Here is a 20357-nt window from a genome sequence, read left to right on the forward strand (position 1 = left end):
ACTTTGGTCCCGTAGAAGACATCTCAAATGAATTGATAAAAAGGGTGAGCTTGGTCCCACCAATGCCCAGACATCAATTAATCAATCAAAAGGCATTTCAACTAGATGCAGCATGTCTATTCAGATTGGCTGCTGGGCTTGGTCATGGCATGTAGGTCTTCTATAAAATAGCAGACAGTTCAGAAACCAAAGGGATCAAGCATCTGATGGTAGACAGGAAAGAGCCACTCCCACGAAGGAATCATTTGGGTGTTGGGAGGTGGGAGGCAAGGAGAGAACCTTGCTCTCAGCATCTGCCCCTTCCTCTATATCCCCTTGGCCAGAGAAGGATCCAGGAAACTTTAGAGGACAAGAGGACTGAGCTGTTTCCCGGGCATTTCAGCCACATTGACAGCTTTGGGAGGCAGTGTCTACACTGGCAGAAGAGGATGGATTGGCTAGGAAGAGGAAAGGCAAAGTCAAGGTTCTTCAAGTAGCCCAGCTACATCCCAGCCCAAGACAACATGCTTCCAGAAGCTGTGAATTGCTTCTTGACCCGTGTACTCTCTAGGCCTGATTCCACATTCCTTAGGACACTACATGTACTTGGTGGAGGGCATTGACTTTTTTTCTTACTACATCACCTTTGTAAATACCTCTTCCTAGAAGCTTATTAAATCTGGCTCATTAATTAAATGTTGTTGTTCAGTCATTTCAGTTATGTCTGACTCTTCGAAACTCCATTTGGGGTTTTCGTGGCAAAGAGAGTGGAATAGTTTGCCATTTTCTTCTCCAGCTCATTTTATAGTTGAGGACACTGAGGGTTAAGTGATTTGCCCAGTGTCCCACAACTAGTAAGTGTGTGACGCTGCATTTGAACTCAGGTTCCCCTGACTCCAGGGCTGGTGCTCTATTCACTGCACCACCAAGCTGCCCCCTCAGTCAATTTGTAAGACTTCAGTTGAGTAAGCATGTATTAAATGCCTGCTGTATGCCAGGCTCTGTGCTAGGAGGTAGTGACAGAAAGAAAAATGACATCAGGCTTGCCCATGGGGTGTTTACATTCTGCTGGGGGGGGATGTGATGCACATGCAGAGAAGCAAATACAAAGTACATATAAAATACCATGGAGCTGACTCTCCCATAGGGAAGGAGGATCATTTATTACGTGCCTTCTCCTGGCTGGGCACTGTGCCAAGTGCTTCCTGTTTACAAATACCCTCTTATTTGATCCTTACAACAACCCTGGGAGGTATGTTCTCATATTATCCCCATTTTCAGTTGAGAAAACTGAGTCAAACAGAGGCTGGTGATTTGCCCAAGGTCGCACAGCAGTAAGTGTCAGATCTGAAGGTCTAGCACCTGCCCCTAATGGCACATCCCATTCCGTAGCCTGCCAGCCCTTCCCCAACAATGACCTATCTGCAGTTACCCCCAGCAGAGGCTGATATCCCTGGCAAAGTGACATTTTGACAACTTTCATATCTCTCAGCAGTTTATGTCAATAAGCGGGAAGCATTCTGAAAGTTTTAGAAACTTAATCAAACATTGCATTTATTGGGCCTTTTTCAAGGTCAGCAAAGCCATCAGTCCTCTACCTCCTCGGACACTTTGTCAATTCGGTCATTGTTCTGTATCCAGAGCTGTAACTAGGGGGGGACAACTGCTGGTGCAGGGCCGTCCTTTGTGCCATGCCCAGCTCGCCGCCCCATTCAACTCTTTTGGCCCTCTGTGAAAGACTTCCTAAGTTACAGCTCTATCCAGGTCTGCACTGAATTAGGCAGCTCTCTTCTCGTTTAGAGGCTGGAGGCATGCTGCAAATAGCCTTCTGCCTGGGCCTGGGAGCCCACTAGCAACTGATGGGTCTAATTGTGATATTGTACTTACTTCCCTTGGCAAGTGATGACAAAGTCAACTGTGGAGTCTTCAGTCTGCGATGCTGACTTCTGAATTTGTGTCATTCGAATGATATTAACTTCAAGGATTCCCTCTTATGAAACAAGCCCCGAGCACCCCCGCCAAGGGAAAGAAAAAATAAAAAGAACCAAGTGAATCAGAAGGGCGAAGCATCCGAAAGCAGCCTTCTCCCGCCTTCCTTCTCCCCACAAACCAAAGTCAAAGGTCCTGGATCCTGCCCAGTGACTCCGTATCCATGGAGCCCAAGCTCCTGAAAAGCCCAGCCGAGCTCCCTACCTCCCTTCTTCCTCATCTTCATTTCCCTTCTTACATAAAGTATGAACTTGTGAAAACTAGCAAGTGGGACAACAGTGGACCAAGCCAAAGCCGTCAGTTCCTTCTGGTCAGGGGCACCAGATTCCAGGAACCCCATGTGGCCAGCCAGGAGCTTCTGAGAGTGGAGCCTGGGGCAAGCACACTAAATAGACTGTCCTTCAGTACAGCCAGACCCCCAACCCTGACCCAATCTGGCTGAAAGTAAGCAACCAGGATTCGGCAGATCAGGCTCCTATGGTTGGAGCCAGCCCAGCAAGTAGGAAGATACCTGATGATATGAGAGATGCCAGGGGCAGCCAGGAAACTTCTTCCTCTGCTTCCACACACCCCCATCCCCAAATACATCTCCTGGCACCTGTCAGGCTGCCTGAAATGCCAGCGTTGGAGATTTATTTCTTTGTGGCCTAAAGGATTTTTGATTTTTCAAGAGTACCCAACTGAAATACATACATACATACATATACATATATATATGTGTGTGTGTGTGTGTGTGTGTGTGTGTGTGTGTGTACACCAGTGGGCAATAATATAGGTCCCCCTGGGAGGTGGGGGGAGCAGGAATGTTCAAGAAGGGAAGAGAGGGTACTTGGTAGGTGGAAAGCAGCCAAACTTGGAGGATTTCCCAATTTTGCTGAGGTGAACAGCCTGGTATTGTGTGGCCTAAAGAGTTGCCCCCTTTCGCTAGCCATCTTGGAAATACTGCAGAACTGAAGCCAGTACTTAAAGATGTCCATCTAGCTCATTTCAATACAGAGGAAATGGGGCTGGGCTGGTGCTGGTCCTTGACTGTGAGCCCTACCACTTGGGAGACTGAGAGTGATGAATTCCTTTGAGCTCAGGAGATCGGCTAATGCTAGTCTAGTGTCCAAACTATCTGTGGCACCGGTCTGGTGAGCCCCAGGAGCAGGGGGGCCACCAGGCTGCCTGCCCTGGTCAAAAATGGAGCAAGTCAAACTTCTGTGTCAAGTGGTAGAGAGAAGTGGAATCAGGCTCATGAGTGGCCCCTACACTTTTAGCCTGGGTGAGATAGTGAGACCCAGCCTCAAAAGAAATGTTTTTAATGATGTAAGGAAAGATAGGTTTTTCTTTTCTGTCCAACTAGAGTTTAGGTTCTCTGAGGGCAGCAGTGACACCTTGACTTCTGGGTCTCCATGAGCCCCTAGAGTGATGCTAAGATTGGGGTAGGAGATGGTAAATAAATGCCTGCTGCTCGAGTTTGGTGGCCCAGTCGGCTCCAGGTGCTTACCTACAATAGTGAGAGATGCCACAAAATGGCCATATCTGATGACCTGGCAGCTTTCATCAGGAGCTTCTCTCCTCCAATCTTGTAGGCTGGCATCAGTAGGCGATGGGATGGGAGCATCAGAGGAGTTTACAGTACTTACTGAGAATTGAAAAAAAGAGATCTATGGTAAAACAGAAACTTGCAAAACATTTTAAAATGATGTTTCAGCAAAGCATTGAAAACAAGATGGGACTGAAATTGCTTCTGGAGCATGGATTGAATTGAATGGGAAGAGTAGACAGTCTGCTGTGTGGGTGATACCAAGAGATGCTACCGCTGGTTTTCAATGGTGAAGGCAGACAGCCCCAGATTTTGTTCAATCAATCCAGCAATAAGCATCTATGAAGTTCCTGCTATGTGCCTGGCACAGTGCTGCATAGTGGGTGCACAAGGACAAAAAAAGTGAGACACCTCAAAGAAATAAGGGGAGGGAGAGGGATTGGTGGGAACAGTAGAATCCAGGCTGAAAGCCAGTCTCCTGATCCAGGTCTCAAATCCATACAGCCGCATTCCTGCTAATTGATGCATTGGGTGTATAATAAAAGTTTCTTTTGAGCTCTGGGCTTTATTGATGTAATCAAGGCAAAACACAAGTATTAAAGTATCAAGAAACACCAATCCCAGTACCTGATTGGGTTCTTGAGTATGTGGTATAATGGAAATGCCAGAGCTTATATGCAGAAACTCTCAGGGTAATTACACACAAAGCACTTTTCCTCCCTTTTGTGAATTCAGGATCATTTCTGGGAAATTCACCTTTGGTTGGCGTTAAAAAGATGTAGTGTCTTATTTGTCATAGATGAAACTCTCATTAAGTCAAGGCCATTTAACAAAGTGGGAAAGACTGCCGAGATGTTCCACCTTGTTTTTTCTTTCAGTTTCCAATGGTGTTCCCTGCCTGACATAAACTCCTTCCTCTCTCTGCCTCAGAGCATTGTAAGCTCCTTTAAGGCTCAAGTCTGGCGCTTCCCCCCAGAGAAGCCTCTCCAGGTCTCTTCCTCCTAGTTCCTGTCCCGTCTCTGAAACTACTTTGTAATTGTTCTCCATTGCTGGAGAACATACACATTGTTTCCCTCTGGTAGAATGTAACCTCCCTGCGGACAGAACTGTTTTTCATTTTTGTCTTTGTCTCCCGGTGTGTGGTGGGTCCTCGATGACCGCTAATTGAACTGATTTGTTAAAAGGCACACCTTTTATTTATACAGTATTTGTTTATACAGTAACTTTAAGGTTTGCAAGGGCAGCTGGGTAGCACCATGGTGGACTTGGAATCAGGAAGATTGATCTTCATGAGTTCAAATCTGACCTTAGACCCTTACTATGTGGCCCTCAGCAAGTCATTTGACCTTGTTTGACTCAGTTTCCTCCACTGTCTACAGAGAAAACCCCCAAAGGGGTCATGGTTGGAATGATGGAACAGCAATGATGCAAGGTTTGCAAATCACTCTTCAATTATTATCTCATTTGATCCTAACAACAACCCTGGGAGAGAGGTGCTATTGTCCCTGCTTTACAGATGGGGAAACTGAGGCTGAAAGTAGTCGAATGACTTGCCCAGGAGTACATAGCTAATAAGTGTCTGAGGCTGGATTTGAACTGAAGTCTCCCTGACTCCAGGACCAACACTCTTACCTATTGCATTGGACTAAGAAGGAGATGGACAGACCTACTTCATAAAGACTAAAGTCCTTCCCTGGAACCTTTTATCATGACACCGAGATGTGATTTTTGGAACTTCATCTGCCCCCAAAGACTATAAACTTATTAGCAGCAGGAATTGTGGTAGTCATACTACCAACATGTAGGGAGTTTGGGTTTGACCCTCTGGAAAATCATCATGACCCACTGAGTCTGCAAGGCCACCACTGCTGTGGCCAGAGGGCCAACTTGGGTCAAGTCCTGCCCCTGATATGTATGTGATGGCCGTGGGATCAGAGACAAGTCACTTACCCCTCAGTACCCCAGTTAGTAATACTAACAGCAACAGCACAATAATGGCCATCCCATTTAAACAGCATTTTAAGGCTTACAGAGCATCCAACTCTCAAAGACTGTAAGTTAAAAATGAGCTGTTCACTTGGATCACTGGAGGGAGTTTCCATATCAGGCATTCCCTACCCTGGCAAATTTTCAGATCTATATTAAGAAAAAAAAAATCTGGTTTGGGTCAGTAAAGGGGATGTTCTGTTCATAAATAAGGTCCTGATATACAGTATGGTATTGGATTCATTTATAGAAACCATAGATGTTTACTAATTTTTCATAGTGAAATTATAAGGTTCCTTTTGAAATACTAAAAAGTGAGAATAAAAGCTTCAGAGGAAGAACTAATGTCAAATTTTGGGGGGATGAATTAAATGTATTGCAGCAGATATCTGGATTTTAATTATATAAAGAGTATAAAGGGGTGGCTAGGTGGCGCAGTGAATGGAGCACCAGCCCTGGAGTCAGGAGGACCTGAGTTCAAACGCAGCCTCAGACACTTAACACAAAACTAGCCATGTGACCTTGGGCAAGTCACTTAACCCCAGTTGCCCTACCTTCCCCCTCCAAAAAGCAAAAAAAAAAAAAAAAGAATATATAAATTATATAAATCTACAAACACTGTGGTCAGATTAATCTACCTAAAGCACAACTCTGATCACAGTCATTACTTTGCTCAAAAACAGTCAATGGCTCCCCATTGCCTCCTGAATCAAGTCCAAATTCCATTTCCCAGCATTTGAACTCTTCAGGATTTTAGCTTCAATTTATTTTTCTTGCCTTATCTCCCAGTATTTACTCACCCTATGCTCTAGTCAAAGTGGACTACACACATATCCTGCACCATTTTGCTTCAACCAATGTTATGACATAGCAATGTTGTTGACACATGATATCCAAGGCCTATTATATACCATTTGGAATCCCATTCTAATGCCATTTGGGGGAGAAGAGTGGATAAGAGGGGAGGAAGAGGTTCAAACTTTTGAGCTACAAACTTTCCTCTTCTCTCTTCTTTCATCTTATGCTTAAGGAACAAATCACCTCACCCCTTGTGACCAGAGCCTGAGCTAGGATGGGAAAATAGGGCACTGCCATCTGAAGCTCAGCTCTGATGCTCTGGGCTCCATTCTCTTTCCTCTGATCTCTGAGCAGAAGTTACCTTTCTCTCCTCCAGACATAGTACTTTGAGCCTCTTATGAAGCTAAGGGATGCAGCATGGTTCAAGGGCAGGGTCACTGACCTGGGTCAGAGGACCAGCAGTTTGTCCTGCCTCTAATGCTCGCTACTTGTATGACTCTGAGCAAGTCACTCCACTTCCCTGGGTTTCTGTTCCCTCTGCTATAAAATGAGAGGGTACAAAAATGATCTCTGAGGTCCCTTTGAACACTAGATCTGTAATCCTGTGAAAGAATCCAAGATCTTGCCAAAGGTTCAGAGGCGTGAGATTGGGTAAGTAGAGAAGCAGGTAGAGAAGGAAAGATATCAGCTCTGAGCTTGGACATGCTGAATTTGAGGTCCCTTGGGGAAATCCTAGTGGAAAATTCCTGCTGACTTTGAGGTGAAGGTCTGGAGCTCAGAAGAGAGCTCAAAGTTAGAGGGACATTTGAGAATCATTTCCATAGACACAGTGGTTGATGGTGGAATAGGGAATGAGATTACCAAGAGAGAATTAAGCAAGAAGAGAGGACCAAAGGCCAACCCCTTAGGGAATAGCCACCTTCAGGGGATGGGAAGAAGATAAGGAACAATGAATTCTAGGAGAAGAATCAGAAATAAGAAGCATCTCTGAAACCAAGGAGGAAATCATAACTGGTAAGAGAGGAGAGAGATGTTACCAGTCTTACCTACTGCAGAGGAGTCAAGGAAAGAGACTTAAAAAAAAGGCATTAGAATTGCCAATTAAGAAGTCATTGGTTATCTTGGAGAGGGGCAGTTCTAGAGACTATTGGAACAGAATCCAATTTGCAAGATGAAGAAAGAGTGTGGGTCACAGTAAAAATAAATTCGGGGGGGAGGTGTAGACAGCTTTTTAAAGAAGTTTAGCAAAGGAGGGGTGAAGAAAATTGGGATAGTTGCTCGATGGGATAGAAGACATTTTTAGTATTGGGGAGACCAGAGCACATTTGTAGGCACATGGGAGGAAGCTAGTGGAGAGGGCCAGATTGAAGATAAAAAGGCGGGAGACATTGAATGACTAGCACATAGCAGACACTTAAATGCTTGTTGATGGATGGACTGAAGGAGCCCAAGACTAGCGATGGCTTCCAAGGGTGGATAGAGAAGTTTTCTTCCTGCTGATCAACAGAGAGATGCTAGACTGAAGGTGTGGACAAGGCAGGCAATGGCAGGCATGGCCGGTGTGTTTGTTTTTCTCAGCTGTCCTCATCTGTGCAAAGGTAGGTAGGGTTCAATTGGTGGGAAAGGTTGGTGAGAGGTGAGTAACATTAAAAGAGAGAGAGAGAGAGATGTATCAATAAAGCATTTAAAAAAAAAAGTAAGGGGGCAGTTAGGTGTCACAGTGAATAGGCTCTGGAGTCAGAAGGACCTATGTTGAAATCTGACCTCAGACACTTGACACTTACTAGCTGTGTGATCTTGGACAAGTCACTTAACCCCAACTGCCCTGCCTTCCCCCCTCCAAAAAAAACAAAAAAGTAAGGGGTGATGCTGAGAAATTTTGGGAAATGGGCTAGGGGAGCTGGGGAAGATTTGGCTGGATCACAGTGGTTAGCACAGTATCTCATACGTAAGAGTTGCTTAATGACTATCCACTGAATAAACACACATTAAACACATGTCATTTAAAATAGAAATATTTCACTGGAGCAAATAAGCACCATCTATTTGGTATCTTAAAGTAACATTTCTTTAAAAACCATGTAACAAAAGCTATGAGATTCCACCTTTGGGAATGATTCCATCATTTTAATTCCAGTAAAAAGCTCATAAATTTTAGCAGGCAGTCCCCCTCCCAGGTATTATCTTAGCCATAAGGCCAGGATTAGGGTGCTTAGAATGAGTAGCTGAGACTTTCAAGGATCAGAAGTTGCTTTCTTCTTCTCTTTTCCTCGCCCTCCCACGAAGCTCTTGAAGACTCCCCAAGTTTATACCCTTGATTGAAATATGCCCTTTAAACAGAGAATGTCGTGAGAGCAGAAAGCAGCGTGCACACGTTCAACATAATATGATAAACGTGATTTTCTTGCCATTAGAAAAGAAGACACCAATCAGACCAAGTCTCCTAAAGGCCACTTTTCTAGACATACATACTCATGTCAGTCAGAAAGGGAAGAGTGACAGCTCCCCCAGGACACCATCATCTAACGCCTAGGAATCATGTCTGTCTCTGCCGTTACTTCTTTAATGGGGTTACTCTGGAGTTTGTTTTCCAGGCTCAACTTTCCTATCTCAATAAAGAAGAGAGAGGGAGCTCAAACTTTTCTGCACTGCCCATTTCAACAATTGGTGCACACAGAGGAAGCCGAGGACCTGGGTTCAAATCCTACTCTTGTCCTCTATCCTATGTGTAATGTTGAATGAGTCTCTTGACTTCTCTGAGATTCAGGCTCCCCAACTTTAAAATGAGAAGGTTGGGCTTAAGTCTCTTCCAGCTCTGGACCTATGACTATGAACCCCAAGCCCTGTGGTTACTGGACTATACACCACTCATTTCTCTCTTCAGCACTGAATTGGTCTTGCCCATAACCAGACTCACAGAATGACCATCATCACCATGAATCTGTTATTATTTAAATGTAGGGGACCAGAATCTTCCCAGTGGAACTCTCAACCCAGAGTGTATGTGGAGTTTTAGCAAGGGATAGCTTTCCTGGCTAAGTTAGAAGAATGGGGAAGGAAGAAGGGCCTTTCCTAGGCAAAATCTGAATTACAGAGTTTCTTAAAATATCACTTTGATACCCATATACTCAAAAATGCAGAGGCAGCATTGGGTAATGGCTTTCCAGTCAAAACACTTGGGTTCAAATATGGCTTCTGACACATATTATTAGCAAGTCTGTGTTCCAGGAAACTTTCTAAAATGATCAGTTGGAGGTAATGAGAGTTCCCCCAGCTGATGAGATAGGGCCAGAGCACCTTCAAAAATCCTTTAAAATCTCCACTAAAGCACATATAGCCCTCCTTGCTGCCTGCCTGGCTGTTGTCGTCTCCTAAAAGGTCTTCCCACCCAAGTCCCAGACTCCTGCTGCCTCTCATCCACCCTCCACATCATTGGATTAACCTTCTCTTTTTCTTTTCTTTTTGGAGGGGGTTTGACTGAGGTTAAATGATTTGCCCAAGGTCACATGGCTAGTAAGTGTTAAGTGTATGAGGTCAGATTTGAACTCAGGTCCTCCTGATTCCAGGGCCGGGGCTCTATTCACTGTGCCACCTAGCCACCCCAATTAATACTCTTTTTATGCAGCTCTGATCATTGCATCCCTTTCTTCAAAATCCTTTGATGGCTCTTTATTACTTACTGGATCAAGTTCAGGTGCCTTGGCCCCTCTTTCCAGGCCTTGCCTGACCTGGCTTCCTTCCTTCTCATTAGCACCCTACCAGGCAAACGTTACTTGCTCTCTTCAATGCATGGGCTGGACATCCCAACCTCTTAGGCCTTTGTTTATGGGTTTCCAAATTCTTAGAATGCCCTCCCTTCACCAGTCCCTCCCCCCAGCAAAATCCACCTGCTGACATCCTACCCAGAACACAGATGTCACCTCCTTGAAGTCACTTGCCCTCCTTTCTCAGAACTCAGACAGTAGCATCCTGGAGCTCTCTTGGGGCTCTCTCTTGTATTTTGTGGCATAGCCATTCGTATATGGGCTACACATGTTTCGATAATACTAAACACTAAGTTCTGTAAGGTTAGGGGCAGCTTATTTTCTTGGTTTGAGTTTCATAGGGGCTTGTGTGTGGTTCCCAGGAACAAAGGCTAGCCTTCTCCTCACTGAGGAAAATGAGGAGAGAAGCAGAAATAGAACTTAGGACAATGCTTGGCACGTTGTAGACACTTAACCAGAATTTGTTGGTGCTTATCATTGATTGATAGAAGGAGAGTTAGGAGAGCAGCTAGGTGGCAGCCCAGTGAATAGGGTGCTTGTAGCCAAGTGACCCTGGGTGAGTTCCTTTACCTCTCCTAGCCTCAGTTTCCTCACCTGTAAAATGAGGGGGCTGGATGATGGCCTCAAAGGAAACTTCCAGCTCTAAATATATGGTGACTAAAGGCATTGGGTCAGAGAGCTCTGTTGAATCATTAGAATTTTTGTCCCAAAGTGGAATGTTATAACCCTGATGGAAATCTCCCTAACCACTGAACACTTACCAGGGAGGAAAGTGGGAAGGTAGTCCCTCTAACTGGAGGTCTCCAAGCAAAGGCTATACAAACATTTGCCAATACTTTACAGAGCTTTGTTCTGGGGGATGTGTGATGGCTGCAGCCCTTCTAATGCCAAGATTCTGTGATTATCAGGAGCCCTACAGCTCAGCTTACCAAGCTTCTTTGAACCTTTACCCTTTTCCCCATGTAACAAGTGATATGCATGATCCCTTTCATTCTTCCTAACCCTGCATAGGTGATTAATGATTTTTTTAAATAGGTGCTGTTACAGGATAATTGCATTATCTCTAGCCACTGGTTTAAATCAGCAATCTAAAAATATCACTGGAATTGAAATGTCTTCCTCCACTGAGGGGGGGAGGGGTGATATCCACCAGGGTGCATTAGAAACTGCTTACCTGCTTTATGCTTACCTAGAAAGGGAGGAGAGGTAGGTGTTGGGGGACTGGGTGAAGGCCTAGGACATGGTCCAGGGGCAGCAGCTTGGACAGTCAGGTTAAGAATGAAGCTTCCATTGAGTGTGTAAGTATGATTAAAAACAGGACTGTTGGAAAGGAAGAGGCCACTGTTGTCTCCAAACTCCCACTTGTAGTGGATGGTGGAGGTGTTCAGGAAGTGGCTGGGGTCATGGAGGTGAACGTCAAACACAACAGGAAGGTCTTTAAGGAAGACACCATCAGATGAATTGCGATCGTTCTTCTGGGACATATTCACAAACACGGGAATTTCATCTGTAAGATACATATGCATAAGTAAGTGGACAAAAGCATGATGATTTGGCTTAAAGTAATAGTCTTTAAGTTCTAAGGTAATAACAATTATGAAATATAAAAATTATATTGAATTTTCTACTTACTAGAGTTTTCCTAGAAACTGCCTCTGTTTGCCTTCTTTGGGCAGCTAGGTGGTACAGCAGGCAGGCCCTGAAGCTCCAGAAGACTCAGTTTCCTGGGTTCAAATCTAGCCTTAGACACTTACTAGGTATGTGACCCCGGGCAAGTCACTTCAACCTGCTTGCCTCAGTTTCCTCATATGTAAAATGAGCTGGACAAGGAAAGGACAAACCGTTCTAGTATCTTTGCCAGGAAAACCCCAAAAAGGGTCACAGGGAGTCAGACACGACTGAAAAGTGACAACAGCTCTCCTTCTTCTCAGTCTTGGCTCACACCATTGACCATGTCTCACAGGACCTCCTCCCATCTCGCCACTTGTGGACCCCTGTGGAAATCCTTTCTAGGCTTCAAGGCACAGGTGAAATGCCATCTCATTCCTGGGAGCCTTCCCTGATTGACCAGGTCAAAAAGGATCTTCCCTCTAACGCTGAACTGGAATTTGGTTCTCTGTGAGCCCATTCTGGTCCATTAAATTCCATACTACGGTCATCTTGTAGTGAACTCTTACTTGTATGTGACATATGTCTCCTATGTAGGTGTAAGTTCTATGAGGGACAAGTTAATTCTCAATCTCTCCCCTCAGCCTGGCTACCAGCACTAGGCACCGAGGCTACCTCATTGTTGAATGGAACAATGAATGAAGTCACACACTTAAAACCTGGGGAAAATACTCTGAAATTAGAGTTAAAATGGAGAGACCCAAGGGTGCCATAAGCTACCCCCAAATCCACATTGCTCACATTATTTGCTTTTTTCTTGGTAAGCTCCAAATTTCTTAGAATGCCAATGAGGATATTACTGATGCTAAGAGTGCCAGATGGTCAATTCATGGGTAAGTCACTTACCTGTCACCATATAGATATCCCTGGTAGATGCAACAGGGACATAGGTCCTGTGTCCTCTTCTATACACAGTCACCTCCATGAGTTGGGGACCAAGAGTCATGTTGGCTGTGTTTATAGAAACTACAGCTGAAGATCGTCCCAATTTAGGGAAATACTGACCTGTGAGAAAAGGCAAATTGCAGTTACCAATGACAGGAGGTCCAGTTCTGAAAGAAGCGTTGGAAGAGTTGGAAGGAATGTCAAGCATGTGTCCAACCCACACCCCCCAAAGAATCCCCACACTAGCAAACCCAGCAAGCGGTTATTCACTTTACTTGAAGACCTCCAAGGAGGGCGAATTCACTGCTTACTGGGGAAGCCTTTTCCACTCTGGAGCAATTCTAACGTTAGAAAGTTAGTTAAGCCTGTAGTTTTCTCTTTGCCACTTGGATCATTGCTGCTGGTTCTGTTCCTCGCTGATTCTTTGAACCAAGAATGCAGCTATAGGCTTCATATTTTAGATAGCATACCACTTAAATCCATACATAAACAATTCAGCAGAAACAATTCCTTTCTAGATTGCTATCCAAACAAACAGTAACACAGTTTTATCAGACTCCAGACTTGAATAAAGGTCATCTCATTGGCCCCAAAAGTTGAATATATTTAAAAACGAAGGCCTAAATAAGAAACTCAATAGACTTAGGGCACAGTGTCATTCTCTGCCCCTCTTGGGTAGCAGAGGGTTTTGGTGGAAGAGAGGAAATGAAAATAATAGCCCAGGATTTTCTAAACCCAGAAACATAAATTACTGAAGGAAAGACTCCCTGTTTTACAAGCACTGCTGGGAAAACTGGATAAATAAAAAGTCTGGCATAAATTAGGTTTAGAACAAAATCTTAGACCATATGCCACAATAAACTCCAAATAAATATGCAAATTGAACATAAAAGGTAACATTTTTTAAAAGGAGGAAAATAGAAGGAACTACTTTTCACATCTATGGGTAGAGGAAGAATTCTTAACCAAACAAGGCATAGAAATGGTCACAGAAGACAAAGTGGACAATTTTCATTACGTAAAATTTAAGAAGCTTTTTCTGAACAAAATGATTGAAGAATAAATAAGAAGAGAAAACGTGCTGTGGAAATCTTTGTCATCAGACATGACTGATAAAGGCCTAACATCTAATACACAGAGAGAATTGTGTAAAGAAACAAGCCAACTGCCATTTCCCAATGGATAAGTACAATTTTCAAAAGATGAATTGCGAACTACAAGTGACCAGAGGAAAGCATGCTCTGTGTCACAGAGAAGAGAAAGCAAGTTAGAATCCCTCCAAGACTGCACCTCACCCCCTAGGAATTAACAAAGACAGCCCAAGAGGGGAGCGGTTGGTCGGTGTTGGAGGGGCTCTGAGAAGACAGACAGGCTTGCTCATGAGGGAGCTGTGAACTTCTGCCTCTAGGCTCAGGGATCTCTTCACTGAGTCCCCTACTTGCCCCAGTGAAACAGACTGAAGTGGCATAGTAGATAGGCTGGACCTAGAAGTCAAAAAAAAATCTGGGTTCAAACCTTAAATCCCCATAGAGAAATGCTGGCTGTCAGGATACCACCTGCCTCTCTGCAGAAAGGGGGGGGGATTATTAGGGCTCAGGGTTGTTACCAACAAGAAGGTGTTTTTGCTTAATTGTTTTTCTTTGTTCCAAGGGACAGAGAGGGGACTCTATCCAGAAAGGACTGTGGTGTTAATGCCAAAGGCAGCAATAATATTTATTGTATGTGGGTGTGTGGATGGGTGGTAAGAAGGTGGCCTTGACTGTCACAGCAAGAGGCTGTTGTGTACTTGTTTATTTTCACATTAAAGACTTAACTAGGTGGCACAGGAGATAGAGAGCTGAGACTCAACTTCCTGAGTTCCTGAATTCACATCTGGCCTCAGACACTTACTAGTTGTGTGATCCTGAGCAAGTCACCAAAACCTGTTTGCCTCAGTTTCCTCATCCCATGGAGTGAGCTGGAGAAGGAAATGGCAAACCACACCAGTATCTCTGCCTGGGAAAGCCCAAGTAGGTTCAGGAAGAGTTAGACAGGACTGAAATGACTGAACAGCAAAATGAAGCACAGATTTGTTAGTGAGTCTCCCTGGCTTTGAATAAAATGAGAAGTAAATAATGGGGTAATATAGGCAGTCTCTAACTTACCCACAGCTTTTTGTCAAACTAGTCACAAGAATCTCTCATTTTGCAAAGGGTTTTTCAATGACAAAGAACTCTGCATATATTCTAACTAGTCCCTCCCAAGACCGCAGGAAGGTTAAGGACAAAGACATGAAGTGACTGAGTCTGGAGTTGGAATCTTCTTATTCCAAATTCCAGGCTCTGTCCATTCGGTCTGTCTTTATGAAAGACTAGGGATAGCCCTGTCAGGTGGGTGGATGGGGGGAATCAAATGAAATCCTAGGATCTCCATTGGAGGGGACTCTGGAAAATAAAATGCCCATTGATTCAAATTGAACCAAATGCATAAATCTCATGAGGACAGACTCCATGTTACAAAGAAAGACTAGACAAAAAAGGAAAATTGACTTAACCCATAACATAGAGTTACCATATATTATTGTTGATAATGGCAGACAAAGGAAAGAGGGCTAACTCTAACTGAAATCCCCAAAGGGCAGGGGAATGCCCTTAAACCACACAGAGCAATCCTGAATGGGGTGTGAGGATGCACAGGCCAGTCAGAGTCAGGGAACGTTCACTCTGGAAGGGGTTTGGGGCATCATCAGTCCCCACCCCATCGTCTCACACATGAGGGAACCGTAGCCAACAGCAGCAAAGTCCCACATCATGGCCACACAACTGGTTTGAAGCAGGGCTGGGACTCTAAACTGCGCGTTCCATCCTTCCCTCCAAAGCTTAGGGAATTTAACAGAGATGCTATTGGGACCCCCTTGATACAAACAACTCTTAAATTCTTCTAAGCGGGGGAATAAGAATGTCAAAATACTTAACCACGATAATAATGATAAACATTTGTAGAATATTGTAAAGTGTGCAAAGTACTTTACCTTCTTCTCTGTAAAATGAGAAAGTTGAACTCATTTCCTGCAACAGCCTTCTGGCTCCTGGTCTATGAACTGAGAATTATTTCACTTGTTATGTCTCACAAAAATCTCGCTCAATAGATGCTAATGAGAGTCACTGTGCATGCTTCATACAAAGGATGGAACAGTTGGTCTAGGGTCCTGGACAGAGAGTTAGAAGGAACCTTAGCAGTCTGATTTACAGATGGGGAGATTGAGGCCCAGAAAACTGAAATGACTTGTTGGGGTTACTCATTAGTAAGTGTCTGAACGCACTGATTCCCTCTAGAGCTAGCTAAGGGAACAGAAAGGAAAAGATCTGATAAAATACCAACCAAGTGTATGAAAGATGTAAACGAAATTCTTCCTCTTCCATCCAGGATGGCAAGGAAAGGGCTTCCCATCTGGAAACACATGAGGGGTGCTTCTGTTTGGGCACTTTCCCAAGTCTCTCTCCTCCGTCCACACAGTCCAGTTATACACATAAGAATCCGGAGATGAGGCAGTGGCTACACACAGAAAGGAATGGGTCAGAATCCATATGGGAGGGGGAGAATGGAGGGAGATGGGAACTGACAGTAGGGTCTCTCCCCCCCCCTTCTCACAACCCCCATCCCATTATAAAGATAGAAGGGCAGTTGAAAACCTGTAATTCTGTCTGGGCTTAGGCTAATTACCTAATGTGGCACTTATCTACTGATTGGTTCTCAAATCACCAGCCCATTCAAATCCAAATGATGGTTTTTTCATGAGAAGTTTTGTTTAAAAAAAAAAAATCACAAGGACTCTTTTGCATGTATGAAATTACTGACAGGAGCCTGGTTTTAGAACTAGTTAGTTGAGCTAGACTTCAAATCCAGACTGTGGAGCAGGAGCAGGGTCACAATGGCCCCTGCATTCTTCCTTGCCCATCTTCCAAGATCATTATCCCACTAAAAATAACAAATGGTCGAGCCCTTCTCTGACTTCCAACTCAGAGCCCGATACAGTGGCCGGGCCTCATTAGCCAGAAGACTTAAGTCTATTTATAAAACTAAATGAATAATGAGGGCCCCTAAATGTGCGCTAATTAAGTCGCGCATCTAATTGTAGAGATTGTAAGCAAAGACTCTCATCTTGAAGAATAGAGCCATCTCATGGTACCCAGGGCCTAATTGGGACATGGTCACGGATTATTCTTTATTGTCGTTCTTATTAAAAAGGAGCAAAAGGGATATTTTTCTATTTTTCAAAGGTTCTCTTAAATCTTAAATTCTATATTCAAGGCTATTCTACTCTGCATTCTTGACATCAATGAATGGCCAGTTATTTTCAGTTAATATAATCTCTTCTTGAATTATGTTACTTAGAAGCAATAAAATATGCGGTGCTATTGTGCTTGGTTGTTTTTTTTTTTTCAAAAAAAGAGGAAGGCATCCTAGGAAATTCCAAACACTTTTCATTACCAACCAGTGTGGGTTTTCATTTCGGGAAGGAGAAAAATTCACTGGAAGGGAACATAAATGAGGTTTGAGAAAGGGACGAGAAATAGAGTAGAATTCCCAGACTGATCTTGCTAATTTCCCTTTTGCAAGCTTTCTTTGATTAACTAAAGAAGTTGATTAATTATATCCCCTAGTTCAGAGAATATGTCACCTTATCAGCATTAGCTAAGAAGAGTCTTTTCTCTGTATTGATGTTAACATGCAAAAAAGAAATAGCCTTGAGTCTGAAAGGCTTCCTCAATTGAGCCATGCTTCTGACAGGTACTAGACTGGCTGGGTGACCCCCGGGCAAGCCACTTAACCTCTTGGTCCCCCACGCAGCCCTCTAAGACTACAAGTTACAGACAGTTGCTGACCTACAGCAGGGCAGAAATTTCCCATGCCAGGCTCTCCCACGAGGATAAAAATCACATGTTCAAATCAGACATTTTGGTTCTATTTTAAAATTTTTCTTTGATTAAAGAGGTTAATTAATTAGATCTGTATTTCACCAAATATTCACTCTCTTTTTATTGTTACAACTGTTATTCTATTACTATTATTATTACATTAATTATTATTACTACTCTGCTTATCATAACACTACTATTATTACTATTTCATTATAACAACCACTTTTATTATTAGCACCACTCCTCTGGTTATTTTAATTATTACCATTATTACTACTACTACTATGATTATTGTAACTATTACTATTATTATTACTACTACTCTGGTTATTGTAACTTATTATTTTTATGACTACTGCCAATTATTTTAACAATAGCTATTATTATTATCATTATGATTATAACTACTATATAATTATTATTAGTCTAACAACAGTAACTAGACACATTTCATTTGCCAAGAAATACAAAAATCTGGGGTTGGTATCTTAGCTGCTTTAAATAAAGATAAAATTAACAAATATCACAAGACTTAACTGGGTCAGGCACATAGTAGGTGCTAAGGTTATTGAAATGAAAATCATTGGACCCATCTGTCAAATTGTCTGCTCTCTGAATAGGCCAAAGAGCTTGGATTCTCAGCACAAAAACCCCGTTGAGAACCAGCCTGGAGAGTCCCACTTGAGCCTAGGAAAAAGCCTGTACCTGACAATACAGCCTTTGTGAGACGGTTCTGCTTACCCAGATCCCTCTTAGATGAACACTTTCTCTCTCTTCTCTCCTCTCTCTCTCTCTCTCTCCTTTTTTTTTTTTTAGATGGGGCCAAGAAGCCACCCTACTGTCCCCCAGTTGTGGGCAGCTGTACATTTGAGCCAGAACCACAAATCTCTGACTGAGATTTTTTTTTTCCCATGGGCTACCCTAGCTTTGTAGTTTGGTTGACTTATGATGCTTGTAAGGATGCCATTCCATCAGATTTTAGGGCTGGAAAAAGCTGAGAGATGAAAGACGGAAGTTAAGGCAGGACCTGAACAGCCCTTGGTCCCAAACTCATCATTTTACAGATGAGAAAATTGATGAACAGAGAGAAGAAGGAGTGTCCACAAGCACCCCCACCCCGGCAGAAAGGGAGGGCAGCACAAGGGACAGGCTGGGAGACAAAGGCGCTGGGGTCAATCCTGCCTTTGGCACGTAGGACCGGGATGACCTTGTCATCATTTAACCTCCACGGGCCTTGGTTTTCTCAGCTGTAAAACAAGAGGGCTGAACTACATGGGCTCTGCGGCCTCTTGCAGCTTCCGAGCTAATCCCCTAGCCCAAACGGCAGAGCCAACATCTGACCCCGGTCTGGGGACTACAGGGCTCGCGTGGCTGTAGCTGCCCGCTCACCATTCCTGCAGTTCGGATCATAGACGATGTTGCCGCTCTCATCTTCCTTTTGACATCTGGGGAACACCAGGCTCACGACAAAGGTGATGTTGGATCCCACCATCGCTGGGGAGTCACTAGTCAGGATGGCCCGCACCTGTCCCCCTGAGAAATGAAGCAAAATGCCGAAAGGCCATGGGACTGACCCAGCAGGACCTGTTCCTTTCTTTTGGGAGTGATCATATAACGTATAATAAGGATAGGAAATGGACTTGGGATTTCACTGGTAAGGGGGATGAGGAAACTCTCCCAATGTAGGCGAGGATCTCTCTGCAGTTTACAGTCTCAGAGTGTTGGGGGCACAGTGGGGTGACATGATCTGATTGGAAACACTCAGCCAGTGCATGGCAGAGGGGGACTAGAACCCAGGGTTTCTGGACCTCCTGGCTAACTCTTTAATGTCTACACCAGTCTTAGGATGAAACAAATTCAGCACCTGCATTTCTCCTAATGGTTATTATAAACTACACACCTCTCTACAATTTTAACTCTCAAAACCATTGCTTGGAGACCCTCCAGGTCATTCATTAGTTGTGAAGGTTCAGAACAGGACTCCTTTTGCCATGCACATGCATTAGGACAGTATTGGGGGACACTTGGGGGGAAGGGGTAGCAACTGTCTGAAGCCCCCCCTCCCACTGTTTAGCTTTTGTGCACAATCTCTTCTCCATCTGGTCCCAGAATGTCCAGTTTGTAAACCGTCATACCCGAAGCCATCCCCTGTGGAGGGAAGTGTGTGTGTGTGTGTGTGTGGGGGGGATTGGCGGAGGATCTAAAAAGAAAGAACTGAGTAGCTGAAGTGCTAGACAATGTTTCTTTTCAACTAAAGCAGGCTGTAATATATGGTGTGATTTTAAAAATGCTATTAAAAAAGAATGATAGTTATTAATATTGTTAGTTTTTGCTGAGCAGAAAGCAAAGACCTGAAAAATCCAGGTAATCCTGATATGTACTTACATCTCTGTCATGTAAAATAAAAATATTATATAATGCTATATAACATTATGTTAAATTATAAAACAATACTATTATTTTTGCTGAGCAGAAGGCAAAGTCCTGCAAAATCCAGGTAAGGCTGATATGTACTTACAGTTCTGTCATGTTAAATAATAATATTATACACTGCTTTATTAAATTATAAAATAACATTATTTTTGCTGAGCAGAAAGAAAAGACCTGCAAAATCCAGGTAATCCTGATATGTAGTTACAGTTCTATCATGTTAAATAATAATATTATATAAAACTATATTAAATTATAAAATAACATTATTATTTTTGCTGAGCAGAAAGCAAAGACCTGCAAAATCCAGGTAATACTGATATGTAGTTACAGTTCTGTCATGTTAAATAATAATATTATATAATGCCATATTAAATTCTAAAATAACATTATTATTTTTGCTGAGCAGAAAGCAAAGACCTACAAAAT

At 43.4% G+C, this 20357-nt stretch overlaps 1 protein-coding gene across 1 annotated transcript in view; it reads right to left on the reverse strand.

Annotated features, from left to right (window-relative positions):
• The window catches only part of GPNMB (glycoprotein nmb), a 32184-nt gene that overhangs the window by 4236 nt on the left and 7591 nt on the right, over nucleotides 1–20357 (reverse strand). The window contains exons 3-8 of the mRNA XM_069088723.1: nucleotides 18888–19031; nucleotides 15958–16131; nucleotides 12559–12717; nucleotides 11234–11551; nucleotides 3458–3595; nucleotides 1867–1969 (exon numbers count right to left, since the gene is read on the reverse strand). Of these exons, the coding sequence (XP_068944824.1) occupies nucleotides 1867–1969; nucleotides 3458–3595; nucleotides 11234–11551; nucleotides 12559–12717; nucleotides 15958–16131; nucleotides 18888–19031 (1036 nt within the window). The remainder of the gene's footprint in view (nucleotides 1–1866; nucleotides 1970–3457; nucleotides 3596–11233; nucleotides 11552–12558; nucleotides 12718–15957; nucleotides 16132–18887; nucleotides 19032–20357) is intronic.

This window comes from Petaurus breviceps, unplaced genomic scaffold, assembly GCF_028583685.1.
Source record: "Petaurus breviceps papuanus isolate PSGF00001 unplaced genomic scaffold, PetGlider_PUasm1.0 185, whole genome shotgun sequence".
Lineage (NCBI taxonomy): Eukaryota > Metazoa > Chordata > Mammalia > Diprotodontia > Petauridae > Petaurus > Petaurus breviceps.